The sequence below is a fragment of the Leptosomus discolor genome, chromosome 4 (assembly GCF_034619465.1).
Source record: "Leptosomus discolor isolate bLepDis1 chromosome 4, bLepDis1.hap2, whole genome shotgun sequence".
NCBI lineage: Eukaryota > Metazoa > Chordata > Aves > Leptosomiformes > Leptosomidae > Leptosomus > Leptosomus discolor.
Window position 1 is genome coordinate 52,930,395 of NC_141394.1, and position 26,959 is coordinate 52,957,353.

Consider the following 26,959-nt stretch of genomic DNA (forward strand, 5'->3'; position numbering starts at 1 on the left):
CTGGGAGTGATGTCTGTTCCTTGAGCAGTTCAAATATCAAATCAATTCTTCACAGCTAACCCCAGGATACGATTTTTTTTGAATACCCATGAACGCTAATAATGGGGTGGCACTGGTGATTTATCATCTTCCATTCTCCAGCATCTCAGAAAACTGACATAAATTATTTTTTTTTTAATTTAAATTTTTAGAACCTCACTTAATCAGGGGACAATAATTGTTTCTGGTACATCTGATTAGAAAAGCTACTCAGCTCATGATAGAAAACAAATTTTTCTCCATGTTAAAGTACTTTTAGCTAACCAGAGCAGTTGCCATACTGTGTAGAGTTAAAAAAAAATAATTGTTTCATAAAAATTTTCAGGTTATAAATTTTTTCCTTGTACTTAAAAAAGTTTCTTGAGACTGTGCTTTTGCTGAAGGACAATGAATTGTAAAATATACATTTAGTGTTACTGAAAACAGTAGTAGTATTATCTTGACAACAGCTATCTCCTATAGTTAATAAAGACTTACTAGGTTTCTAATACCTATTATAGATTGGGTTTTTATTATTATTATTATTATTATTATTATTATTATTATTCCCCTTTACTTGCATTAATGGTAAAAAGTAACATGTTTTGTAGTACCGGTCAGTCCCTTGTGGTTTTAGACCTTTTTGGCCCAAAAGTGGTTTTTGCATGTTCTTCAATTCACATGATAGTTCAACAGCAGCTGACATTGAGATTGAGGGAGGAAGTACACAAAATTCATGAATGATCTCTTCTAAAATCCATGGCATATGTCCAATGTGCACCTCAAAAGATCCTTGAGTAGACAGTTATTTACATAATTACAACGGTGAAGTATTGCTGCAGTGGAAATTCAATTCATCAAAGTAATATGAATGCCCTTGAAACACAAAACTGGTCTGTTTGTGGTCTTTTCCTTTGTCCTCCTACCAGTTCGAATGGCAAATGACACTGAGATGCTACTGAAGTACTGCAAGAAGCAACACTAAAAAAATCCGTCTTCGACATGTCCCTTTCATTCATACTCAGGCTGATTCCTCTGCCCATCACTGGGAGTTTCTCTGTACAAATCCATATCCTCTTCACATCCTTGACATTGCAATAAAGTGGTTTTCTCTGTGGAGCAGAAGTCTGTAGACGACACAGCAAGCTTCCCTGTGTGTAAAGCTGGAAGGGGTCCATGGGGTTACAGGAAGCTGTCCTCCACCAGGTCCGAGGAGTCGATTCCAATGTCGTCCATCATGTCAATGTCCTCAATGGTCTCATCCTCTCTCTTGATGAAAGTAGAGCTACTGGAACCAGTTTCAATGGCACTTTCTTCAGATGTCTGGGAACTGGAAGAGACAAACAACTCAGAGATAAAATATGTGGCGAACGTGGCTGGGTAAGTACTCTAGTCTCTAGCAGAACTGAACACTACCTCCCCACATGCTTTCTGACCCACAGCACGATATTCAGTGACTCTGACTGCCCGTTTCTTAGGACACGACACATCTTGTATCTCAAGAGTAATGAACCACCTCGGAATTCAAAGGAGCAGGTTGTTCTTATGTTGCTCCAAGCACTTTCTGCCAGAGACTGGTTAGAGAAATAGCTTTATGATGCTGCTGTGACAGTAAGTCACATAGATAAATCTAGGGAGGTCAAGTGAAAAAAAAAACAATAACAGACAATAAGATAAGAAAAACAGAGAGAGGTAATAAATCTTAATCTGGATAGTGCTTCTTAGAGAATTCATTCATTCCCCTCTTGAAAATTGTGAAAAAATATATTAAAAAAAAAAGTTTCTAAGCTGCTTATTCTCTATACTATAAATGCTGAATTAAACTCCTGCCATTCACAGTAAGGGTTACATAGTCTTGCGTTGTCATGGTATCAGTCATGCAAACTGGCAAGGGAGCAGTAAAAAGTCCTGGATAGCCTGTTGTCAATGAAAAGAATGCCATGGAAGATATTAAATCCAACTTCTTTGAAATTTTGGAGCTGGTCTTGCACAGAGCAAATCGTTCCCTTGAGATCTCATATGCAGTTCCAAGGCATGGAGCTGTAGGGCAAGATGTGTTGCAAAACATGCCCGGAGAGCCACCAGACAGCCACTGTGACTTGGCCAAGCTAGCAAGGGAGTTCCAATGACACACAGGAGTACCCTACAGCAGTCCCCTTCCCCTGGCAGTCACAAAAGAATCAAAATTATTTTTTTCCCATTTTAAACACAGTGGACAGTCATACCACCATATTTACATGGGATCTTACCAATCAGTAGTTTCAACAGAGCTAAGAAAACTATTTGCAAAGTAGGAAGCTAGAAAGTATTAATGCGCATTGCCCAACACGACCCCAAATGGTGACTATGGGCTACATGATCTGTAAACCACACCTACCTGTGCCTGTTCCTTTTGCCAAGCTCATCTTCAGAAACAGGGTCAATGTCAGGCAGAGGGATGATGTACCCGCTGTCAGCACTCAGCCTCTGCTCATCAAATCCACTTTCCCTGTCCTTTAGCTTGTCTTCATTCTTGTAGGTGATGCCAATGTAAGCATTGTCACAGTCCCCTCTCATGCGTGTGACAGCTGGGTGATCACTTTTCAGGAAGTCCAGGTGGATCTTCTCGTAGCTCTGAAAATATTCATTTCAAACACCTCATGAGATGCTATTCGCTAAGGCTACCTTTCTTAAGATGGGTAGTTGTGATTCATTAGCCCAGCAAATATTCTGCTCTACAAGCCAGCAACACCCGCTAGAGAAGCCCAGCATCTTCAAATGATTTGAAGGAAGAAATGACATGTAAGTTTTAGATGATGCAGAAGCGAGTGTGGCAGCACAGAGAAGATAAATAGATGTGAAGGAGGGTTAGGGAGAAGAGGAAGGGAGTGATGATAAGTGCAGTGGAAAATGGAACACTGAATGACAGGGCAGGCAGAGCTTGTCCAGAGGTATCAGAAGTATGAGGGGAAAACTTGTCAGTGTCACGGTCCAAAGAGGGACATAGGGAGATTATACACATGGGCCAAGTAGTCCCTTTTCTGGAAATCTTTCACTGCCTAGAAAATCCCATGAAAATATATAAACCCCACTCTCCAGTAGAAAAATCAAGTTGGTAGGATTTCATTAGAAATGGAGAGTTCTGCTTCCCAGCTAATATTGCAGAACTGCTTCTCTCAGTGTGCTTGCATGCAGAAACCAAACATGCAATGTCCCTGTCCAAATCATGTAATTCACGTAGGTTTGGATGTGCCAGTTCAGTGCTCATGGCTCTGGTGGCTGGAACTGCACTTATAATTCCCCCTGAAACAGTATATAGAAAGCATAGGGAGAATTCCAAAGACAAACCTTTTTGTACTCTCCAGGCAACAAGCTTTCCACAATTTCACTCAGACGGTAAAAAGAAGGTCTTTTCTCTGGTTCACTGTTCCAGCACTTCACCATGATCTCATATCTGCAGATAAGATGGAAACCAACTTAACCAGCTTGTAAAGGAAAATGAGTAAGCAAACAGAAACTAAAGCCAAAATTGTCTGGAGACTGGCCAGGTGTGGAAAACTCAAATGCACACATACACTTCATTGGTAGCATGATCGGGTTTGGCCATTCGGTATCCGCTCTTGATCTTATTGTAGAAAGTAGAATCAACCATCATGCCAGGATATGGTGTGCCACCTGCAGAAAAAAACAGAAGAAAATATACTACTCTGTATGTGATTATCCATTGGATGTTCCCACATACTGTCTTGCTGTTCATATAAAAAATTGTTAATGTTATAATTTGACATGCCACCAAAATTAGTCTTTCCTAGCCAATGTCTCACATCAGAGCTATTGTCTTGACCACATTAAGCCCTGATGTGAAACGTTGGGTATGAAAGATTGAAGTAGTTACTCCTTAGGAAAAAAAAACCTTTACAGTGTTTATAAAATATATTGGTTGGGCACAGAGTTTGAATGATACCTGGTCATCAGCCTGCATTTGGAAGAACTGAGTCATGGCTTTACTCTGCCACTGACTTTCTGTGCAACCTTAGGCAAGTTACTTGCTCTGTCTGGTTTTATTGCCTTTGGCACCTGCATGACAGCAGAGTGTAATGTGGCCTGAATTACTCGCCTCATTCAGGCTGTAAGGACAAAGACTTAGTGTGAGCCACACCCAAGTCCTCCCACCGGGGCAGCTAGCTTTAGACAACAGCTAACATGTCGGGTGCACAGGTTGCCAAAAAGTTTGGACTTTGCCCCTGAGCTGACACAGTTAAGCGATCATTTGAGGCTCAACATACAGGCATCATTGCACTCGTGCTTAGTTGTCACTGATGTGTAAAAGGACCATTCAAGACGAAGTCCGTGTTGCAGCAAGGTGCTGAAGTTGACCTTCTTAACAAACAATTGAGGATACGTTTTGTTTTCGGAGAAAGATCATCTTTCTCAGGTGGAGGAGGCATATCGTAACACTAGTCCAGAAACTTCAGCCCTTTCAAAAGCAGGGTTTTCACCTAAAACTGAGCTCACAACCTTCCTTACAGGTAGGCAGTCTTAGCTGTGCCTTAGTTCCCAAGCTATCTAATGGCACTCCCATACCTCACAGGGGTGCTGGGGAATGGATATTTAGAGGATCCTACGATACCCAGAGATTACAGTAATCAATACCATAAATAGTGGTGCAACTGCTGTTTTCTGAGAAGCAGCTATATGACAATTTATTCTAGAAAATAACGTTAGGTTTGGGATTGCCATGGGGCAGTAGTAGATACCATACAAGCGTGATTAATACTGCTGAGAGTAAATCTAGGCAATGTACAATTACTGAAGCAGGCCAGCCACCCGCCCAGGAGGCTAATTAATGAGGCTGAGTAAAGAGCCAGGCTGTTCCCAGCTGGGAACTGTACGTTGTCTGTAACTGCTATACATTGTCATAACCACTTTATGCTGCCATAAACCAACTGGGTGAACAGTGCTGATCTGGAAATGAGAAATCAGTGTCCCAGAAGATTGACATTTGTTTTCATTCTGTAATGGGACTAAGATGGGCTGTTTTGAAACATATATGAAGAGACTGTTCCAAACCAGCCACTGGGCTGGGCTGCTGCCCCAGGCACCCCATTGCAAGGGGTGTGCATGTTCCTTCTCGTATTAGCCAGAAAAATCCATCCTGGCCCAGCACACCAATACTTTTCCACAAAAGATTTTCACTCAGTGCTTTCGGTTTTCTAGCAAAAAATAAAGTATCTTACCAAGAAAAATCTAAAGAGAACTTTGGGAGAGTTTGGCCATTTCACTTCACACCTAATGTTGGGATCTGAAATCCCATATAGAAGAATAACAATTGATTTCACGTATACATTTTTACTGCAGAATTTGAAATACTTTACGTAGAACAGCTTAAACCGAAAAAGCTTAATCACTACACATAAGAAAGTGCTCACAGTACATACCAAGAGAAAATATTTCCCACAGTAGAATGCCATAAGACCAGACATCACTTAATGTTGTGTACAGATTGTCAAAAATGCTTTCAGGTGCCATCCATTTTACTGGGAGAAAAGTCTGTAGAAAAAGAAATAAACCCCAAACCACACAGATTAGTCATTAAAGAAATGCTTCCCATCACAATTGTTGTTTGATAGCCAGGATTAACTTCTCTTTAATACGAAAAGCTGCATTAACCTGGCTAGTGTTTATTTTTAATTCCAGATAACACAGAGGTACCAGGATTATAAGCAATGCTACTGCTTGCTCCCCACACAGAATAATTAAACCATAGCTGTATTCATTTTATCACTAGCAAATGACCAGACTGATTGAAGGTATGATACAAAAGCTGGCACTGCTGATCTAGATCTGATATGTCACTAATTGATGTGTCACTACTCTCCATATCATAGTGACAGTTCCTTAATAATTCATCCAGTCACAAAACTTGCCAGTTAAAATTTAAGCCTGTGAAGTACTAAGTGTGGCCAAGTACTTTTTGGCTTTAAAGTAGAATTAGGAAAGTTACAGGAATTAATGAACTGAAGAAAAATTGTTCTCAGGAGCGTTCATCCCAGCGGTCAATTAGTGTAACCAACACTGAATGGCAAGAACATTAAACAGCGTTTAAAACTGACACTTCTCGTTTCAGTTAAAGCAGAGCTCAGGAGATTAAGAAGTACATACGCTGCCCTTGGAGACATAATTGGAATCATGCATGATGTCTCTAGCCAGCCCAAAGTCACAGATTTTCACTATTTTTCCTTGAGCCAGGAGGACATTACGAGCTGCCAAGTCACGGTGCACACACTGTATGGAGAGAAATTAAGATGTTCAAGGACGTGCTAATTCCAGAAGGGCTGTTTCCCTTTCAAAGATCGCTGGAAAATATCTGTTGTCTTTCTGGGCACAGTCTTAACAAGACCTTCTACTGAACAAGCACCTGTATTGCCTTGCTAACAGGGGCAGGGAGGCATCAGTCCTCAGGACCAGCAAGGATACATTGCAGTGGGGAGGAGACAAAAGTGATGCCACCCTTTCCCCTTCTACCTATCATGTACTAATGATATGTCTATGCTTCTGACCACTGGTCTGTGGCTGTACAGACCCTCCACCCAGACCTTGCCTAGATCCACCAGCATCTCTGGCACTATGACTCTGTGAATGTTGCAGGCTGCAATAGGAGAAGACAACTCACTGCTGCTTTGATTTTTCCAACCATGGTGATCTCAGTGGCCAGGTAAGTGCCTACAACCCCCAAAAGAACATTATATTGTGTCATGTTTTCAGAATCTAATTTGAAGCCCACAGTTGGCTATTAAGACACTTTTATACTTTCTTCCATTTTATTTACTTCTTAATTTACTCACATTTTTAGAAGCCAAGAATTCCATTCCCCGTGCAACCTGGTAGGTGAAGCTCAGCAAATCCAGCAGGCTGAGGCCCTCTGAACTGTCATCTGAAAGAAGGTTTTTGACGTCCGATTCTACTGAAAAAGAGAGAAAAATATATTTGTGCTGTGGAGTGTGAAAGCATTATCCATTTTCCCCTACTTACCATGACTGTGAGCTGATGATTTTAACAGAGTACCATGACCATACCAGTCTTTTCATAATAACTAACCGCTTTTAATGTCTGCATCAGTCACTGACACATACTGCATTCTTAAATGCATCCAGTATTAAATATAGGTTTCGGTTTTTCTCCTGTCTGATTTTTTCCCCAGAGAATTGCAGGAAAAGGTGAAGTTTAAAAGGCTCATGAATATATTATACAGGTTGTTTACAATACTCAGTGTGTGGTACAAAAACATTTATTTAGAGGTGGTGCCTTCATTAGTTTTTTGTGCATGCATGTACATTCTTATCCGTTTACTTTTGCTGAACATTGTTATGCTTCCCAGCAAGTATTCACTGGGACTAATCCAATACCAGCAAAAAGGTTCAGGAATTCTATGGCAACATTCTTATTTTTTTATGAAAGATGTCAGCAAAAAAAACAGTCAAAATTCAGTGATTCATTTACCCCGACTGTCCTAGAGCACAATATGAGTGCGTTAGTCTGCCATGTAAATCTGGAACTGGATACGGTTCAGTTTCTGAGGCCTAGAGGCAGAAGTGACGGTGGCTATTTTTAAAGCAAAGCATATTTGGTTTCTGAGAACAAGGCTGGGGAATGGGATGCATTCATTATCTTCATTACATAATCCAGGAAAGTATTTGGGAGTGTTCTGCATTTGGTAAGTGTCAGTTAATGTGAAATGTAAGTGGAAACAGAGCAATATAAATTACTGTTATTATTGTTCATTGCTGTTGCTCCAAATCTCACAAACTACAAGACTGCCCCCAAAGAGTGCCTACAGCCCTGTTGCAGAGCACAGCCACTCAGTGCTTCAGCATAGGAGAAAATACACCACTGGACCCCTTCTGCTCCAGGAGCGTGCACTCCTATCCCCAGAGCATGATGGAGAACACAAGCATAAGCTTTTAGCTTGTTCTCGCACACTTGCAGAACACAGCTGAGTAGCTTACATCCATATAGAGGGTAAAAAATACGATATGCATTTATGCAAGAGCTGTTTGCATTAATGATATGCAGAAAGGACAATTCCACATTACCTGACATAGATTTCTTCTTATATGAAGCAGGCCGATCGTACACAGATCTCTGAATATCAGAGTATTTAGATCCCTCCTTCCTTTCCAGCATTGGCACATACTGAGTAGTATCAGCTTGTTTCATGTCCATGTACTCTCCAGTGTTTTCAAATGATAATATCACATAACTGAAATTGGAAAAAAATACAGGTGTATCAGCTAGTATTGCCCAGCTGACTTCCCTGCCACGGCATTCTGTAGATCTAACGGTTCTCTTATGGTGTACAATTATATTGATGTGAAATATGAGCTGACTTCTTGACAGGAAATATGTAATGATCATAGATTATAACATAACCATGCACTATCACATATTAGTACAAGTTACCATCTATCACTGTAGTCAAACACAAGTGCTTCAAACTTACCCTTTTGTCAATAGTCGGGTACATAACCATATATTGTCTAACTTCCCAAAATCCCACTGAATTCAAGTATTACTGTCTAAGGCTTTTAGTTCAAGGTATTCCAAATGATAGATGTAATTTAATCACCTAGACAGTTTGCATCAAATCCTACTGAACAAACTCATGCTCAGATGAATAGCCCTGGCTGTACTCAGCTACCAAGTCAGTTGATCTATTTGCTTGAGTGATTTTTTTGAAGGAATCTCTGTTCACCTTCTAAATCCTGGCTAATTTTATGACATTGCTTTATTGCTGAATGTATGATAACAAGCTTCCTCCACCATCATCTATAAAAAGCTATGGGATGAACAGTAACCATAAAGAAACTATTGAGACTGGAGAAGTCGTTGATAGATAAAGGAGAGTGCTTGAGCTTGGAGAACAAACTCCACCAGGTTGTTTGAAGGGAAGGTGTTTTAGGCAGTGGAAATTCCCCAAGCAGGGAAACAAGGAAACCAGGTAGTTGTGCTTTACGTGTAAAACTTGGGTGGGCAGAAGCAAAAGGACATTTTTACAAAAAAGAGGAGCACTGGGCCATCTTTTATTAATAGAAATGTTCCCTACGACCTCAGGATGTCTGTGGAGAACTCATGGTGGTCCTGGGTCTGCAGGCATCTCTGGGGAAACATGGATCTAGGTCACATGTCAGGGAGACTGAACAAAAAGTGCCGAAACCTTCCCAGATCTATGAAACTTGATAAATAGAAGTCTAATGAGAAGAATTAGGGAGGGTTCTAAACCAATGAATGAGAGAAATGGAGTAAGGGTTAATAATGCCTTTTCCTTAATTTGCAAGTCAAAATTTTGTTTTTCCTTTTTTTCCCACCTTCTTGTGCTTTCATCAGCTGGGTTCATCCCAAAGATATCCAAGTCTTTCTTTGGCTTCTCTGGGTGACGGTTCAGGAAATTGTCCCTGTTCTTATGCAGATAGTTCACCAAATCACCGTAAAAGCAGTATTCAGTGATGATGTAAATAGGACCTGATAAAATGAAACAAAATAATGCATTGATCTGTTGGGTCTTTAAAAAAAAAAAAAAAAAACTCCAAAAATAGTAGAAAATAAAATTTAAAACATGAAAAGTTTCATGGGTTAATATATTTTTATTTATTATGACTGCAACTACTACAAAATATAAAGTAGGTTTGTGAAATCTTTTATTTGTTTATATTTATCGTTAAATCCTGTACTTGAAATTTGTGTGCTTGTTAAACAGCTAATGATGGTTCCACAGTAAACCTCCATTGTGTCAGCCAAACCCACCTGATTTTGTACAAGCTCCAAGCAGATTCACAATATTCAGGTGGGGGCCAAGGTGTGTCATTATCTTCAGTTCAGACATGAGCGCCTGTTTTTCACTGGATCTAGCTGTAGCTGTTGAAAAAACACACCGCCACTCAGTGAGAGCAATCACTTTTTTTCACAATAACAAGTGATCTCTCCTTGCTTGCCTCATTACAGCATTGCTACCATGGTTTCTTGAAGAAGATGGTGTCCTTTACTTGACAAGAGGCTTTCTTAATACTTGGAGAGAAGTCACAAATCACTAATAAAGGACTCACTTGATGCAGCTCAATAGCTGACCTAGTCTGTTGGTCCCTCTTGCCTAGGATTGCCTAGGTGGCACAGAGGCACTTTACAAGCTTCTCATTTCCACACAAGCAAGCTCCTCATGGTTCCTCCAGAATCACTGCATCAGATTCTCAGCTCTCAGGAACTGGGAAATCTCCACTGAACTCAAGATTCTCACACGAGACCTGCCTGTTTCTCCTTTGATGTGTAGCATTCATTTTTTTCACAAACTTTCATGATTATTTTGTCTTTTTCTCAACTTGCTGAGTTATTGTGGCTGCTACGGTCCATACAGCTAAAATCAAACTTCGGATGTTTTCAGAAGACTGGATACTTTCAGTCTTGAAATGCCATGAAGCAATCTAAAGTATAATTTTATATTTCAGTCATTCCACACTTCGTTTTCAACTTCAGTTACAGAGAATCTATTTATACACAAGCAATGCTTAAATAACCCTGTGGGAACGTGCCCTACCTAACTTGGGAAACAGAACCGGGACAACTTACGTTTCAGCATTTTCACAGCTACTTTCATCACCGGTTGAGAGCGACTTAATCCATATGCAGTCCCTTCGACTACTTTTCCAAATGCACCAGAACCAAGGATCCGACCTGAACACGAGGGAGAGCATTGTTTGTTTCAGATAGTAACAGCAATTTACCACATTTCCTACTGCCATTCCTCTATGGGTTGTGATTCTTGTGTGAAAAGAGCACACTAACTTAGCCAGACCCCTGGTATTATTTATTACTGTTGTTGTTAAGCAGAAAAGACAAATAGGATATCCTGTCATTAAGTACAATTCTTAAATAAAAACAAACAAGAAAACATCAGGAGCATATCTGCACGTGGGACCTCAACTCATTCAAATTTGTCTCCTACTGTACCCTGCCAACCTTATTTACCCTTTCTAACTGCTGATTCTCCTACATGTAAGTTGACCTCTCTGCCTCAGTCAGCACCTGACTACAGTACAATTGTACTTAAAAATCTGAATTGGACTCCTTAGCTGTAGTTTCAGGCTGTTATATCAATGCTGGATATATCTAGCAGTAAAATAGACTGAAGCACATCAACAGCACATTTAGTAATAGTCAGGCAGGACCATCAGTGATCTGCAAGAAGCTAAAATACATGTTGGTCACATATGAGGGGAAACTTCATTGAAGTTTAATATACAAATGTGTTTCATATGCTGGAATAAATTTTATTGCAAATTTCCAAGTGCTGTAATGAAACAGTTAATGTTTATACACATTTTACTCTTCCCACAAATCAATTTAGACAGAAATTTTGGATTATCATATCCTGTTTCCTGATATGGATACAGCATGCAGAAGAATTGTGTACAGACTGAGTGAGATTTTGCAAAAGTATGAACTGCACAAACATACTCCAGAATATTATATTTCGTAGTTTCCGTATTGAAGAGCAAGCTCATCAAGGCAACGCTTACTCAGTGAACAAACCAATATATAAGCTCCAGATGCCAGGATATTCTCATATTCCTGACAAGATCTCTATTTTATTTTATGTTACTTTTTAACTTCCAGCACAGAAAGAATAAGCAGTGACTTTTACTATGGAGATACACGGCATTTTGACATTTGTTTGCAGTTTGAACTTGCCTCCTTTTACGCTTCTGAAGGTGTTACCTGGCATGCAATGCCATATGTTTCTGTTATCCTCTAGCTACAGCCCCCACATTTACTGTACGCATGATTTTAAAAGAAAATTTCCAGCCAAATGATATCTACATCAATAACAAGCACAAGAAATGCCTAAGGAATGCACTGAAGAACCTCTCCAAGACTATGACAACATAGTTTGTCATGTACACAAAAACTATGTGATTTCTTTGCAAGATTCCTGTGCTCCAAAAGTTATTCTTCCCAATCAGGATGTGAGAAAGCCTCCCACTAAATTTCAGACTAATTCAAACAACCTGAGTCTGAAATTTGGCCCCTGAAACTTTTCAGACCGAAGGTCTGGGAGCCATATGGCAGGATGCAGCCCTTCATAATGCGATGGCATTTGCTGATGCTCCTTGATCTTCTTGTCTTCACAAGCCAGTTCCTCCCCAAATCATATTGCCGGCTGAGCACGAGGTGCACATCTCCCTCTCTATCACCTCTGCTGGGCCGTGGTGCACGTGGAGACAGTGAGAGCGCTTCCGGAGTGGCGGGGAGCGATCATTGCTATTTCCCCTTTTCACCCCTCTCTGCAGACATAGCTCAAGCCCCATGTGTTTCACACTTGAAATTTGGAGCTGGGTAGAGGCTAACTGCTCAAGAGCTAGAGGCGTCTGTGATGCCATCACATTCTTGATGTTGAGGCCTTCAACAGAGCCCAAAATTATAACGTGTGTTTACTCTTCTTAGTACAAAGGCCCCACTGTGATCTGCTCGCTGGAGGAGCAGTGTTGCTTCTCCACCACAGAGGGACTGCACAGACACAGCAGCAGCTCCTCAAACTAGTAGAGGAACAGCACCTGGGGGTGAGAGCTGTTTCAATCTCAGCCCATCCATAGAGCTTATCTGCTGAGCCTGTCGGAGAGGTGCTGTTTTTCTCCTCAGGGGGACACAAATACAAAGGTGAAGTCTGTGAATTTGTTCCAGGTACAACCTTCTCAACTGGATGCTTCTTTGGCTAAAATTGAACTGGGATGATCAGCCCACCCCAAATTAAACCATAACTCCCTTGGTGTCTATTAAAAGCCAAACAAGTGGTAACCTTTACAATCTACATCCAGTTTTTAGACTCATGAGAAAGTAGATACCACATCCCTGAATGCTGTGTAACTTGAATCTTAGCTTGCCTTTTGCAAATGGGGAAGGGACTGATTCTGTGCCAGACCAGCATTTCATTTTATTAAGGCCACCAGGACAAACAGGTGGCTTGCTGGGAAGCGAAGGGAGCATTTTTGCCACCTCTCTACAGCCACCCCAAGATCCTGAGAAACAGCAGCACTCAGACCCCATTCCTCAAAAGGCCCTGCCCTCTGACATCCCAGACAAAGTAGGAGGTCCAGGTCCTGCTGAGACCTTGCCACTTCTCAGCAGAGCCAGGAGAAGGCAGTGGCATTCAAACAGCTCACTGTGTCACTACATTTCTCATTCTCTTACACTTCTCCCAGTCTTGCGCTGGCTGCTGAGTGCTTTAAACAGCAGCTACATACATCGTGGAGGGCTGTCAGCAAAGGGAATTTTGCAGTGTGACTAAAATTTATCAATTGAAGCTCCATCCAGCCAACGTTCAGAGTTGGCATTTAACGCAACACTGCACTCCAGGCACTACTAGCTAGAAAAAAAAATGCCAGCTGGCTTACACAGCTAGGATGGGAAATGCTCGTCTAGCTGAGCCACAATGGGTTTATATCCTGCTTCAGAGCCTCCCTGAGTTAAAGGTGTAATTGCTTTGCTGTCATCTCCCACTTTGATAAGAGAAAACCCACACAACCCAGAATTATCAGCCTCGGAAACAAAAGAGGTCCCCATCAGCAAGCATTTCATATGGCAAAACTGCCAGCGGGTAAACGTTAACCGTGTCAAGAACACCACTTGGGCAATCCAGATCACTAAAAGGACATGTAGCATTAGCTTTTAAAGCACTGACTATCCTGAATATACTTGTAAACAGGAAGGCATTGAAGTAGGCTGGTGCTCGTGAGTCAGAGGGAGACAGTCACAGTGGTGGTCTGTTAACAACTCAGATCTGACAAATCCTATTTAGGCATATAATTAAAGTCTGGGCTGTAATAAAATAATTCCATTAAATATCCACCCTCCTCTAGTTTTCAATTAGCAACGTGAATTTAATTAAAGGATATCGTTCCAAACCCAGAAATTTTTGTGCTGCTTCTTTCAAGAATTAACATCAATTCTTTCTCTGTGATGGGGAGAGAGAGCTACACCAGAGGTGTATGTTTCTTGAAATACATCAAACAAAAAACATATTTCATCTTCTCCTGTATTTTGTGATAAAACTTGGTGCACAGATACATTCAAGAGAGGGAATGTATATTTAAAGCACTATCTGAATGGAACATTAAAAATGTCTATAATCATTACACTTTCAATTGATATAAATAACTGATTGGGCCAGCCTTGAAGAAATAATTACAACTAAATTCTGTATGAACTCCAATGCAGGAATAACAACGCAAGAAAGCAGAAGGGGAAGGAAGAAGGACAGTAGCCACAAAAGTAAGCTATGCAGTTACTCAGCACTGGTATTTGCACCGCGTGGATTAATAATCTAAAAAATATTTTTAATAACACTACATAACTACTTGCAGATTTCCCTTGGCCTCTGCACTTAAGTATATAAATGTCTTGCAAATAAAAAAATGCTGATGCAGTCCTTGTGGGTGCCTTAGCAGAAATGTGTGTTGAAGAGGGCATTTAATGCTGAGAGAGGCCCCCTAAGCCATGTGGAGATGGGCACTGCATGCAGCATGTGCGGAGGACAGTTGGAATGGAGGCATGGGAGACACTATCAGGAGGAGCTCAAGACTGACACCACTGTAGGAGAAAAGCAGGATGCAGAAGGAGAGCTGAGGAGAACAGACAGGTACAGAGAGGCTCTGGACTTCATGGCCATACCTTACATAGCAAACCCCAGCAGCAGAGATCTCAGAGTTGTCCCTAATCTTCCTTCTCCCCAGAGAAGAATAAGATTAGTCCCTTAGAGGAAACTTACCAAGCACTAACCCATCTCGAGGAAACTCCCATCTGGAGTCATAAGGCAGTTGCATTGGGTCCACATAAATGTATTCATGGCCATCAGGGCTGATAGACTCAATGACTCTCCATCTGATCTCATACCTTGGCTTCTGTAAAGCACATTGAATGAAAAACCAACCATCAGTCCTGTTCCTGACTTCAGAGCAGATCAAAACCCAGCAAGACTCAGCATCCAAACTGAAATACTTTTGTACATTACCTGTTTCCATATGATGACCAGAACAATCAGTGAAATTATCACAATCACTAACAGCACTAAGACTGCAGCAGCCACGGTTAGTTCTGATCGCAAGGCTGTGGAGTAAAAAGACACACCATATTTTCCTCCTGAGCCACGAGGAACATGACACACGCATAAGACACCCACCTCCCCTACCATCAGAGTTCCCGTGTCCTGCAGATGTGGCAGGAGCAGTTCCTGAGGCTGGTGACTGTAAAGTCTTTCCAAGCCCAGAGCTGCTCTGCCTTCCTGTTTCAAAACCAAATGCAGAGATTATCTAGAAGAACATCCCGTAGTCAGGAGCCATAAAATGATAAAATGAATCATGGAACCACATAAGTGAAAAACAGATGCACCATGAAGACCTGTAGAATGCTGAATCCTCAGATGTCCCAGGGAGGAAAAAAATCCATTTTCATTTATTTTTATCTGTGACAATTCATATTTTTATCCATTAAGACTGAACTGGTCTGTGTTAGAGAGGGGTCAAACTGGATGCTGTAATTTCACAGAAGGACAAAACAAACTCACTGGGAGCCACAAGCTTCAGTTCCCGAGTAACAGCACCAAGGTCATTCCTCGCTACACATCGCACAGCCAGGGTTTCTTCTACCTTCTGGAAGGTCACCTGGCTTTCCACCATGTTTTTCTCATCCAGATGGGCTTCCATGTGTATATCAGAGATATTGTTAGTCAAAAGAGTCCATGAGGTGTCATTGCTGCACCTGCAGGGAGAATAATGGGGGAAGTGGGTGTTGGGTGTAGGTATGGACAAAGAAGAGCGATCAGAACAAGAATCACCTTTCTCTATAACTTCTAACAATGATCCTTTTAAAGATCAGAAATGCTTAAGACCGCCTCTGTGAAAAGCCTACATCTTTCTTCCCTCAGAATAATTTGCCTTCTGATCCTCATTACTGCTGCTACTTTGAGGGCCTGACAATGCAGCACAGCAGGTCTGGTATAGAGACCCTGGTGTCACTATGCATCCCACAGAGTTATTATACTGGATGGATCTCTGTTTCTCCCTGAATCTTTAGTGCTGTACAAGGCTCCCTGGGGCAAAGCTAGGAGGACAATCACCCCACCAGGCAGTAAGAGGTTTTAGCACAATGAGAGAGCAGAACACAGCTGGGAAGTGCCCAGGGCTCCTAGCCCTCTTCCATGCATCTTCTTCCTCTCTCTGGTGGATAAGCTCCCAGGAAAAAAATAGTGCCCCCCCCCCCCCCCCCCCGTTAGGCACAGAAAGAGTCAGTCTAAAACTAGCAATTACTTCACATGCCTAAAATACTTTGAAGGTGAAAATTATATCTGGGGGAGGAAATAATTGCAAGTGAGAATTCAGATGCACGGAAGAGTATTCATGTGGCGGACTGAGCTATCTGTGAAACGATAAGAACTGCCTGAATGGAAGGACAGCTAATTCTCTAGATCCTCTCTCAGACTGGGACTGTGAAATCTGCTGATTTCACTTATTGAACACAAAGCTTTTACAAGGGAAGCCTCTTGAATTTCTGCATTTGTCTTCTCCTACAGGATGCAACAGGAAGGGCACTGACAACCTCTCTTGAAATATAAGCAACATGCCTCTAAACAGAAAAAAATGATCTAAAGCTTACTAGTCCTTAATGAGGAAAACATGGTACGGTAACTAATAATGTTAAGCTAATCAAGGACACAACAAGTCATATTTTAGATAAGAAAACACCCATTCCTCTTACTTTTTAATGTCCCTGCAAACCAGCCATTCCACATCAGGAAGTGGGGTCCCTTCTGCCAAGCACCTCACCGTCTGCCCACCCACAGAGCCATGGTGATCATCCACAAGGTCTAAGATCAGGGCTGGAACTGGGAAGGAGTTGGGAATTTATTAAAATATTCATCAGCGTCTACAAAAAAACAGCCTAAAATTTCAAATAAAGCAGGACAGGTGTTGTTTGGTGGACAGCTTAGCAACAGCTAGAGACCCAGACTTATCCAGGAGGTCCTTGTGTCCTGTAGGACAGAGCCGATCCTAGGCTAGAGCCATGGGAAGGAAGTGCTGCGGTTATGCCACGTCCTCATGTCATACTAGAAGAGCTATCATCCCCAGTGTCAGCTGGAATAGCTTAGGCAGGAGGATAAAGTTTCTTTCTGGCTCAAGGCCAGTGCAGAAGTGAAAGCCAGGATCAGGGCAAGAGAGTTCCAAGGACTCGGCACGCATGCACTCCTCCAGGCACGCCAGTTCACGCTTTTCTTATCTCTATACACCAGGTAATTCGATGTGCAAACAGATCAAGTCTTTGCTGTGTGCCATCAGTTCTGGTGAGCAAGGCTTTGGGGCTCCTTACCTTGTATTAACAAGGAAAAGGTGTATCTTTTAATCTCATCTTCATTTTCAGCAACCAAAGTATAGTAACCGCTGTCTTCTTCCTTGGCCCGGATCAATTTTAATATACTCTGAAACCTGCAGAAATGAGAGGTTTTGTTTGTATTTTTAAAGCAGGCACAAGAAAAAAATCACTTTGGTGCAACACGTAATCTGGGTATGTACAGATTATATTGTAGTGACATTTAGCATTTCTAGCATGCCTTTAACTAAAGTCATTACTCAAGCAGTAAATGACTACCAACATAAAACTGAGAAACAAGTGGGCATAGTTATATTCTGCAGGGATCTGACAAAGCCCTGACATCACGGGAAATAGCTAGAAATTACTGATGTGGATACATGTTGGAGGAACTGAAAAGGCTTAGCACTCAGAAACCAAGCTTTCTATGGCTTGGAGAGGTTGACATTACGAAGGGCATAAGGAGAGGCAGAGGAGGCATCACCCTTTAGAGTAGGAAACAAAAAAAATTGTTTTTAAATGCCACCGAGCAAGAAGCAACAAACTGAAGTGGAAAGAGAGAGCAGGAGCAGTGCCCAAGTTTCTGGGGGAGAAACTCAAGTCAACATGGCAAAGTACAGGTCAGAAGAATGTTTTTACCTTGTTTCCTGGACTCTGTTTGAACTAGTAACAATCTCAGTAAGATTTTCAATCAGAGTCACATTATCCTTCAACCAGTACATTTTTGGTGCTGGGTAAGCCTGCACATCGACGACAAAATTTTTGACTTCATGTAGATTGACAGCTTCCAGAGGGCTAAACTGAGGCTCCAGGTGAACAAAGCCTTTGTCTGTAAATAAAAAAGCCTTGTGTAAACAACACTGCACTTTTCAAGAACGCTGTTTTCCAATGCATTAATAATTTTTGGACACTAAAATCAGACTATACCATGAACTGTAATGACTACTTTCTTATTTTCCTTAACCTCCTTGGTTGCATGCCGAGCAGTACATTCATAATCCCCTGTGTCTTTCACTGATGCCTCAGGAATGGTCAAGGTGTAAACCAGCTTCTGCGATGGGACTTTGATATCATCAAGTTTTATCAGACCTTTTTCTTTCTGCAGTTTGGAGAAGGAAAAAAAACCTTACTTAAGTAACTGAGCTGAAAGCACACCATTGAGGATCTATGATGCTGCTGGAGTGAGAGCAACCATCTAAACCCTATTGGCAGAAGACTTGTTTACTCAGTCAGGGGTGTATTTTTCAGCCACAGGCACAAAAGGCGTGTCTATAAAAATACATCCTTTTGGGGGCAGGTACAGAAGGGTGAGGAGGTTGAGAGCTCTTATTTTGTTCACTCGAAACAAATACCATTCAAAATTTAGGTGAGCAGCCTGAAAGAGTGTTTTACTGCTTACACGCTACCTTCTCCTGAGACATAAAGGCCACTTGACTTTTCTTTGTTCGCTTCCCTTGAACTAGGATGAATTTTTACTCCCTCCATCAGACAAAAAGTAACCAGTTGCTAGATAATATGTTCTGCCTGCTTGCAAAACAAGAATAACTTATTGGCAAGGAGAAGACTCCTGCGAGTAAAAGGAAGGTGAGAATGGCAGACCATGATATCATGACAGGCTGGAACAAAAAATATGCTGGGGCTAGTTTTGAAAGATGGTATATAGCAGAGATTTTGATGTGTAACATGGAAAATACAAAAAAACATTCTCAAATCATCTTTCCTCTTGGGCTTTTAACTTACTTAAATAACAGGTGTGATTTGAGATCACAAATAGGTGCACCTCAACTGCTCCATTCCTTCAGTGACCAGACTTTTTACATGGGATGCTCTCAAATTCTCCATTGACCTGGACTGGCTCTGAACAAGTTTCATTGAATAAAAATGTTTGCTGCAGAAGGATGTTATGCCAGTTTGAATACTTCTGAGGTTCTCCAAAAGTTGTAAGGTTTTCTTACTAGATGGTTCTCATTAGTGAGTAATTACACTGGCTCTAAGAGTCATTTTAATTTACACCTGCAAAATGAGGAACAATTAAGACTATGGACTTGATTCTTCATCTTCATTTGTTATGCCCAAGAAAACAGAGTTTAAGAGAGCCATTTTAGACGCTCAGACCTTCAGAAGCAGAGCTCTATGCAGGTGTCCAACACATTCTTTCTACTTCCACAACATTTCTTTTTTTGAACAGGCACAAGACCTGAGAGACAGTATTTCTTCCCTGGAGGATGGACTCCTAGTCCTACCTCCCCTTCCTCTCATGCTTTGCATACTTACTAAGAGCAAATTCTAACTTTTGGGAATGACTTTCTTTTGCGAAAGAAAGTTCTAAAAGTGAAAGAAATTCCTTTGTTTTCTCTCCTCAGTTATCCTCATTGAGAGAAGAGAGAATATTTTACAACCCTACCTTCTTCCCCAGTAAGTAACTACAACCATTCAAAAAAAAAAAAAAAAAAAAAAAAAGGAGAGAGAGAGATATTTACCACTTTCCCGGGGTAATTCCACTGTAAATTAACCACCTCATTGTCAAAGACCACACAAGTTACTACGATGGTCTCGCCTGTTTTGTAGACAGTTTTAAGAGCTTCAATTTCAACTGGCAGCTGTGAAGTAGCTAAGAGAAGAGAGAGAAAGAGAGAGCAGTTTTAGTTTTTAAAAGTATGTAATGTTCACATGTTGCAATTTGAGGGGAAGATTTCCATTCCACCACTTCTACTGAGGAATCACCTGGAAAATTCTGTGAAAGTGCTCATGATTTGTGCTGATACAAACAGTTTGTATTTAAAACGTGAAGTGTACAGGCATTGAGTTCAATCTCACAAAGACATGATCCATGCATAAAATTTCAATTAGAAGTTCCTGTCTCAAACACCCCTATGAAAAGGCACTTGGTATAAAAGCAATTTCCCATTTTGCTAACCAGTTACTGTCTGAAAATCCTTTGCTGGCCAATAAAAACCCTGTTTTCATAATATTTGAATCATTCTGATTTTCAGACTACCCAAAGTCCTACAATGTGAAGCCACTGGGAAACACCAGTCTTTTAAATTACGTTTCACCAAACAAACAGGATGAAAATACATGCATTATGGAAGACTTTTCTTGCAACCATTTGGGAGAGAAGATAAAGTTAAGGACCCTTTATTCTCATCAAAATTGTATGTAACCACTAAGTAAACCAGCAACTGAGTAAATGGCAAAACTGCTAGAGAAGCAAGGAGCTCATCATTGGGGAAATATCTGACACAACCCTGTGATGCTGGTGCTAAGATGGCTCTTACAGTGTTAGGAAAGAACTGGGCTGAACATTATTACTTCTCTTTTTTTTTTTTTTTTTTTTTTAAATAAACAAAACCAAATACCTCTTAAAATGTAGATGAGGAACTCATCGGACTTGAACTCCATGCCTTTGACCATTGTTTTGCATGTATATGAGCCTGCAGGAAAATTCCCTATGAAGCCTTGTTTGCTGTCATAGAAAGCATAGACAGCCTTGTCTAAACTGTTAATTAAAGTCACTTGAGCATTTGGGTCACTTGTCCGACAAGGGATAATGGTGGGATCACCTTCTTCTACTAGGATGAACTGGTCTTCTGGTATAGAAGGAACAAAAGGCATGTCTGGGTCTGTAAAAAAAGAGAGGTAATTTTACATTGTCTTGTTTGTAGTAAGTCCATGTACAAGAACTGGATATTAATGACCACTTACAGATAGTAACTGAAACTAGTACAGTTCATTCCCCGACTTTTTCAGAGACTGCAGGTAGGGCATGGTAATTGCGTGCAGTATCTTGGTTTTGCTATTTGATGTGACATATAGTGTGACATTTGATCTAAGCACGAAACAGGAAAGGACTCAGGCTCCTTTGTGACGATTCAGGATGTAGAACAAAAAATACAAAAGAACACACACCTCCAAATGCTAGCTATTATTAATCCCTTTAGATGTGGTTCTGACATATTCCTACACTGAGGACAAAAGGATATTAAGAGACAAAAAGCAAGAAAATCACTGCTGGGTTTGAAAACTTTCATGCAATTGCTGGGGACTAAAGTAAAGATTAATTCAATTTATCGCAGACAACTCTATTAAGATATACGTACAGCAAAGATTTCAGGGAAGAATTTGGACTTTAACATCTTATTTTTATGGCACAGGATTTTGCACTTAGGTGCAACATTAACTGCACATACAAAAAAAAAAAAAAGATTATTAAATATCCTGCCTTTTACTGGCATAAATCACTCATCTTCTTCAGTGAGATTTTTTTTCCCTTTGGCAATAGTAGCTGTCTCCTAACCAATATATAAGCAGGAGGAAAAATATAAAAAGAAAAAAAATCCAAACACTTTCCATGTCAAAAAGTAGAAATCAGTTTCATGTTGTTTATGTTGAACAGCATTAAAGCCACATTTCATCAAAAATAGTTCAAGGTACTTATCTTCATGCATTTCTAACATGTCCAACATTACAGTTATGAGACATAGTTAATTATGGTCACAGCATGTGGTTTTCAAAATATAGTATTCAACCAGAAAAAAAGCAAACAAACACCTGGTAGTTTTATTTCTTTTAAAGTCAACAAAATACATGCCAACTTTCCTGCACAGCCAATGCAAAGTCTGAGTTTAAAACATAATTGCATAATTTAGCCAACTTAAAAAGCCTAGCCCTCAAATTATCTCCATTTGACCACTCGGAACAAACAAATAATCCCTGCTAGCCTGAAGCTTCTGTGCAAAGCTTTATAATAAAATTTAATAAATAGCAATCCAAATCCCTCCGACAATAGACTTTCTGCTGCACTGGCAGACTCTTTGTAACAATATTCCAAACACAGCGCTCCATCCCAAAGACGCTGCCAACTCCATGTATTCATTTTCCCACTGTAATTTAAAACAGAAACAGGATTCACCTAGTTTGGTTTTCTGTGTGCTGTTAGTGAAAATAGGATATTGTGTGAAGTCTCAACATAATCTTCTTTGGCTAAAGTGGGTTGCTGCCACCCATTGCCCTCCTAATTCACTGCAGGAAAAACAATTGTAAAGACAAAGTTTATAGTGGAAACAGAAACATTCTCTATAATTTGGAGAAAAGGACATGTTTCTGCATTTATGACATCTTGATGGTTAGTGAGTGGAAAAAATTACAGGGTGTTTCTGCCCCACAAATCTGGTAGGCTGATGTCTAGAGGCTTTTAAAAAACAAACCAAAAAGCCTTCTTGAAGAAATCTTCCATCTCTTGCCTTTATATATACTCCTTCACTGAGCGAGTTACAAGACTGCTTAACACCAACAACATCTTCTGGTGATTTTGTCAGAGCTGTTTGGAAATTGAGATACATGTGCCAAAGCCTGCAGCCTCTGCTGAAACATCTTTCTTCAAGAATGAACGCGAATATTTTACATTTGTTGTGGGAAATGGAGAAAAAGTCATGGAAGAATCACTGTCCTTGAATCACACGTTGTGAATTGCAAAAACTTAATGCCACTGCAAAATAGCCTTTAAAACAAGTCATGTTGTTGCTTCCTGACTTTTTCCCCTTCCACAGTCTTCCTTGCAGCTGCAGACATCATCTCCTCCACAACATACTGCAGTTTTTGCAGGATGATTTGCAATCTCTTCTTCTCTCTTTTGTTTCCTGTACAAAATATGTACTGCAGCTCTACTGGCTTGATCTTTCCTGGCCCTGCAGTTGTGCCACTCATTCCCTGAACCCCAGCCAACGCCGAGGAAGCATCCAGACAGGGCTTTACAAAGGCAGTCGGTTGTGGGTCAGCCGCTGGTGCCTATCTCAGCTATGACAATAAAGATCTTCATCCTATGGATAGGATTGAAAGCCTTTAACCAGCTTTCCAGTCAGAACAAGAAGGTGGGAGGGCAAAGCTGGGGATAGGTATTTCCGAAAAGAAGGGATGCCATTTCTTCTGAGTCCAACAGCTTTTCCACCACTAAAGAGAAAGGCAACACAGGGCCTGGGAAGGCTGTGTTTGCTTTGAAAATTACAGGGCACTGCATGGTAACACCGTATTTTAAATCTTGCATCAAACTGGCCAGCAATAACACTTCTTATTTCACTCTCCCTTGTGACAGCCACCCCCAAGACATCTCTGTTGCTTTATGCTTCCCAGGCCCTGTACACACATGAGCTTTTTCCAGTTCTCTGTTCAAGCTTAACTCAGGTTAAGAATGAGATATATATATAGCCTTCCTTATCTGGCAGCTTTAGTGTCAGACATGGCACTGGTTTGGTCAGTACATGTTCCAAAACATCTACCAAAGTGACTCCTGAAAGGAGTGGCGTTGTTAATCCCCACCTGGGGACCAGGAAACCTGTGGGCTGGACATGTTCCCACAGCTGAGCTGACCTGGCCACCAAGGTCTAGTACCCAGCCCCTTGTGGTCAGAAGACTTTAGCTCTTAAGTTGCTGATTCATCCCTCTTTTTGAGAACTTAAACGCTCACTAAAAAAATTAAAACCAATAGAAATAAAGAGGAATGTATCCATAGACTTGCAGGGGCTGGTCTTGATTTACATGTTAGGAAATGGCTCTGGAGTCATTTATCTTGCTCTGACAGCAAATTGCCACCAGCAACACGCCCCTTCTGAACATCCACGGTTCAACTCTACCACCCAAACCTCCAGGTATGGCTGTGGCATCCCCCACTTACCAGGCACATAGATGTAGATGTCCTTCCCTTCCACTTCGCCATCCTCCACTTGAGTGTGGTTATAATAGCAAACATACAAGCCCGTATGAGCAGCTGAGGCATTTCCTACTTCGAGCACTGTCACGAAGAGGCCACTGTTGTTTTCTTCATGTCTAATGTCTATCCTGTGGCTTCCCTCAGTCACTGGGTACTGCCAGCTCACTTCGCTGTCTCCAGAGCATTTGAGCGTGAAATTGGAATTCAGCTGTACCACCATTTCATTCCTATTGGGAACAATAGTCGGCAGAGGAAGCTGGCAAAATGTTAGGAACGGTCCTGCAAAAAGACACAAATAAATAGCATATGAACACACAGAACAGCCTCAGCATGGGGATGCGAAAGAAATCAAAGTGGATCCAGAGCAGCTGTTTTTCTGCCCATTTCAGATGTGCTGACATCCCAGGAAATTTGCCCTTGTTAAAAGCCAGAGATTAGCCCAATGGATGGCAAAGGGCTTCCCTTTGAAATGCTAAGTGTTTGCTTGCTGACTTCTGTTTGTCAAATCAAGAAGTGAAAGACTGAGGTGAAGTTAGAGATGGCTCCCAATCCACACCTCAGCTTCCCAGCCACAAATGTGGGCACAGCTCTGTGCAGACCAGTGAATCCCACACTCTGGCTGCTGGGTCACGGGCTTCTTACAGCTCCTTACAGCAATGGTCAGGAAACCAGGAGTTCGGTCAGCCTTCAAGCAAACTCACAACTGAAAGTTAGAAACCGCTTCCCAAGACCAACACCTGCATTTTACATCTGGCTTCTATTTCTGCAATGGGCCGGAGCAGGGGCTTAGACCAAAAATTTGTGCATCAGGTCTACCTCTAGCCAAAATGTACAGGTTTATAGCCAAATAAAACGGTAATTCACTGAACTAGATGTTGTAGATGGCACTGGTTTCCAGATGCAATATCCAGTTACAGGCTCAGATTTGCAAGCCTAGGTAATTTGTAGGTGGGCTGGTGCAGATCCAACTCCCAGAAGGAAAATTAAAGGCTCCACACCATTAAAAAGTGGGGAATTCACCAGGGAAAGAGATTTGCTGTTTCAGTCTGTCAAATGACCTGTACAAAACAGGGTAGTCCACAATAAATAAGCACTTAGGCCCACAGTGTGAAAGTGGGCTCTGTGCAATAAACCAGCAGCAGGAATCGAGAATGTCTTTGAAACCAGTTTCTCACTCCCGCATGTGTTATCTCGGTCTACAAGCCCTTTCTATATTTGGCACCCTGTGGCAAACCCTGCCCTCCCCTCCCAGCACCATTCGCTCGGCAGATGTTGGGAGGCTCGGCAGGCAGTCCCCATCGAGCGCGGTTAGGTGGTGCGGAGTGGGAGGATGCGGGGAGCCCACACAGACAGCCTTGCCTGCACCATGCTGCTGGAGAAACCCCAGCGGGGCAAGGCTGGGACAGCTGGAGGTAGGCAGGCTCACTTTCCCTGCACCAGCAGACAAACGAGACGGGGGGTTATAGCAGCTGTAGGGCTGCCAAAGTGGCCGGCGCAGTCTAGCAAAAGTACTGCCTTCTCGATAGATTTTGTCTTAGCCTACCGAAGGGGAGGGCAGAAAAATCAAGTCTGTAGCCAGCCGGCAACCACTTGACGCTTGTTATCGTGGGCACAATGAAAGCAAGCTTAAATATGAATTTACGAAGGAATAGGGGTGGAGAGGCTTAGACGACTGAGGAAAATTACCTGTGAGAAAACATCCCAGGATCAGGAACATCCGTGGGGAAGTACCCATAGCTACCAACAACTGAAATAGAAAAGGGAAGGCAAGAGAAAACCAGTTAATGGACTGACAATCATACAAGGGTTTTCAAGACCCCTCTCCTGAAGGGCCCTAGCACAGCTTCCCAGCACTCTGCATGGTGCCATGGAGAGAAACAGCCTGGGGACCCTGGCTCACACCCTCAGCCCACTGAGATGCGTGCCACCACCTCCCATGAGATACATGGGGCTACAGACACTTCACCAGCATGGGGAATGCAGCTAATGCACCATAACCCTTTCTCTCCACTGGCAGTGTAAGAAGCCAAATCCTGGCACATCCCCCTTTCAAACAGCCAGCAAGAGGCTCTGATGTCCATTGCATCCTCCAGGACCGAGCCCACAGAAACACCCCCGCAGAGGCGGTACCCTCACTGGCAACTGTGAGGGTGCGATGGCTTTATGCAGTAAGTTCTGGTCTTTTAGCTGCAAGCAGCTTTTATGGGAGAAAAAGCATATTAAAGATCTACTTTTATTACAAATTGTACAATCCTGAATGATTTTTTTTTTGCCATTGTACATATGTGTATATATATATATATAGCTTACCAAATACAATGCAATACAATAGTGTTTATTGCTTGTTTAGCAAGAATTCCCTTGGTTGAGAGACACACTATTTAAAACATATGCTGAAATTTTCTAATGGAATAAATCCATGACAGACTGTAGGCCAGCACTGCCATTCACAGAGCATCTCTCCTCCCCAACAGTGTGGAGAGTCATAGATCACATGCGATAATTTTGGCTTTCAAACACATAATCCTAAAGCATCAGTCTTGAAGAGGCAACAATGGCAATAAGCATCTATGTAATTTTAGTGGCATCTAATGACATTTCTACTTAAAATCATCAAGCAACCTGCTAGACAATTTCCAAAGGAGAAGCTCCTACAACCTCTGTTCCCATTGAAATCAATGAACATTTTGTTGGTGACTTTAATAGTAAACTGGATTTGGCCCAAAGCCAATATAGATTAAAAAAAGACTGCACAGAAGAACCCCTAATCTGAAACACAGACTAAGGAATAAAATAAAGGAAGACGTGCCAAGACAGGGACTACATTTCAAAGGTTCTGCAGAGTTTCTA

General features: G+C 41.5%; 1 protein-coding gene across 1 annotated transcript; it reads right to left on the reverse strand.

Annotated features, from left to right (window-relative positions):
* Positions 1 to 1,200: 1,200 nt before the first annotated feature.
* On the reverse strand, positions 1,201 to 25,844 carry PDGFRA (platelet derived growth factor receptor alpha). The gene is made up of 22 exons (XM_009959376.2): positions 25,796 to 25,844; positions 24,074 to 24,388; positions 20,763 to 21,026; positions 19,884 to 20,014; positions 18,331 to 18,502; positions 18,043 to 18,232; positions 17,404 to 17,519; positions 16,795 to 16,921; positions 15,605 to 15,798; positions 15,053 to 15,147; positions 14,810 to 14,942; positions 10,615 to 10,719; positions 9,799 to 9,909; positions 9,363 to 9,516; positions 8,091 to 8,257; positions 6,843 to 6,958; positions 6,160 to 6,282; positions 5,436 to 5,547; positions 3,573 to 3,672; positions 3,346 to 3,451; positions 2,396 to 2,631; positions 1,201 to 1,348 (listed from the first exon to the last, which is right to left on the reverse strand). Exons 1-22 carry the CDS (start codon positions 25,842 to 25,844, stop codon positions 1,201 to 1,203), a joined length of 3,264 nt encoding a protein of 1,087 aa, XP_009957678.2.
* Positions 25,845 to 26,959: the final 1,115 nt, after the last annotated feature.

Bases quoted from the DNA above. Each gene is read 5' to 3' on its own strand.
- PDGFRA (XM_009959376.2), bottom strand. From the start codon at position 25,844: ATGGGTACTTCCCCACGGATGTTCCTGATCCTGGGATGTTTTCTCACA. The intron at 15,148-15,604 runs GTGAGTTTGTTT...TTTACTCCACAG, and splicing joins ACTGAAGCTTGTGGCTCCCA to CCTTGCGATCAGAACTAACC. The intron at 10,720-14,809 runs GTAAGTTTCCTC...CCTCGTGTTCAG, and splicing joins TCGAGATGGGTTAGTGCTTG to GTCGGATCCTTGGTTCTGGT.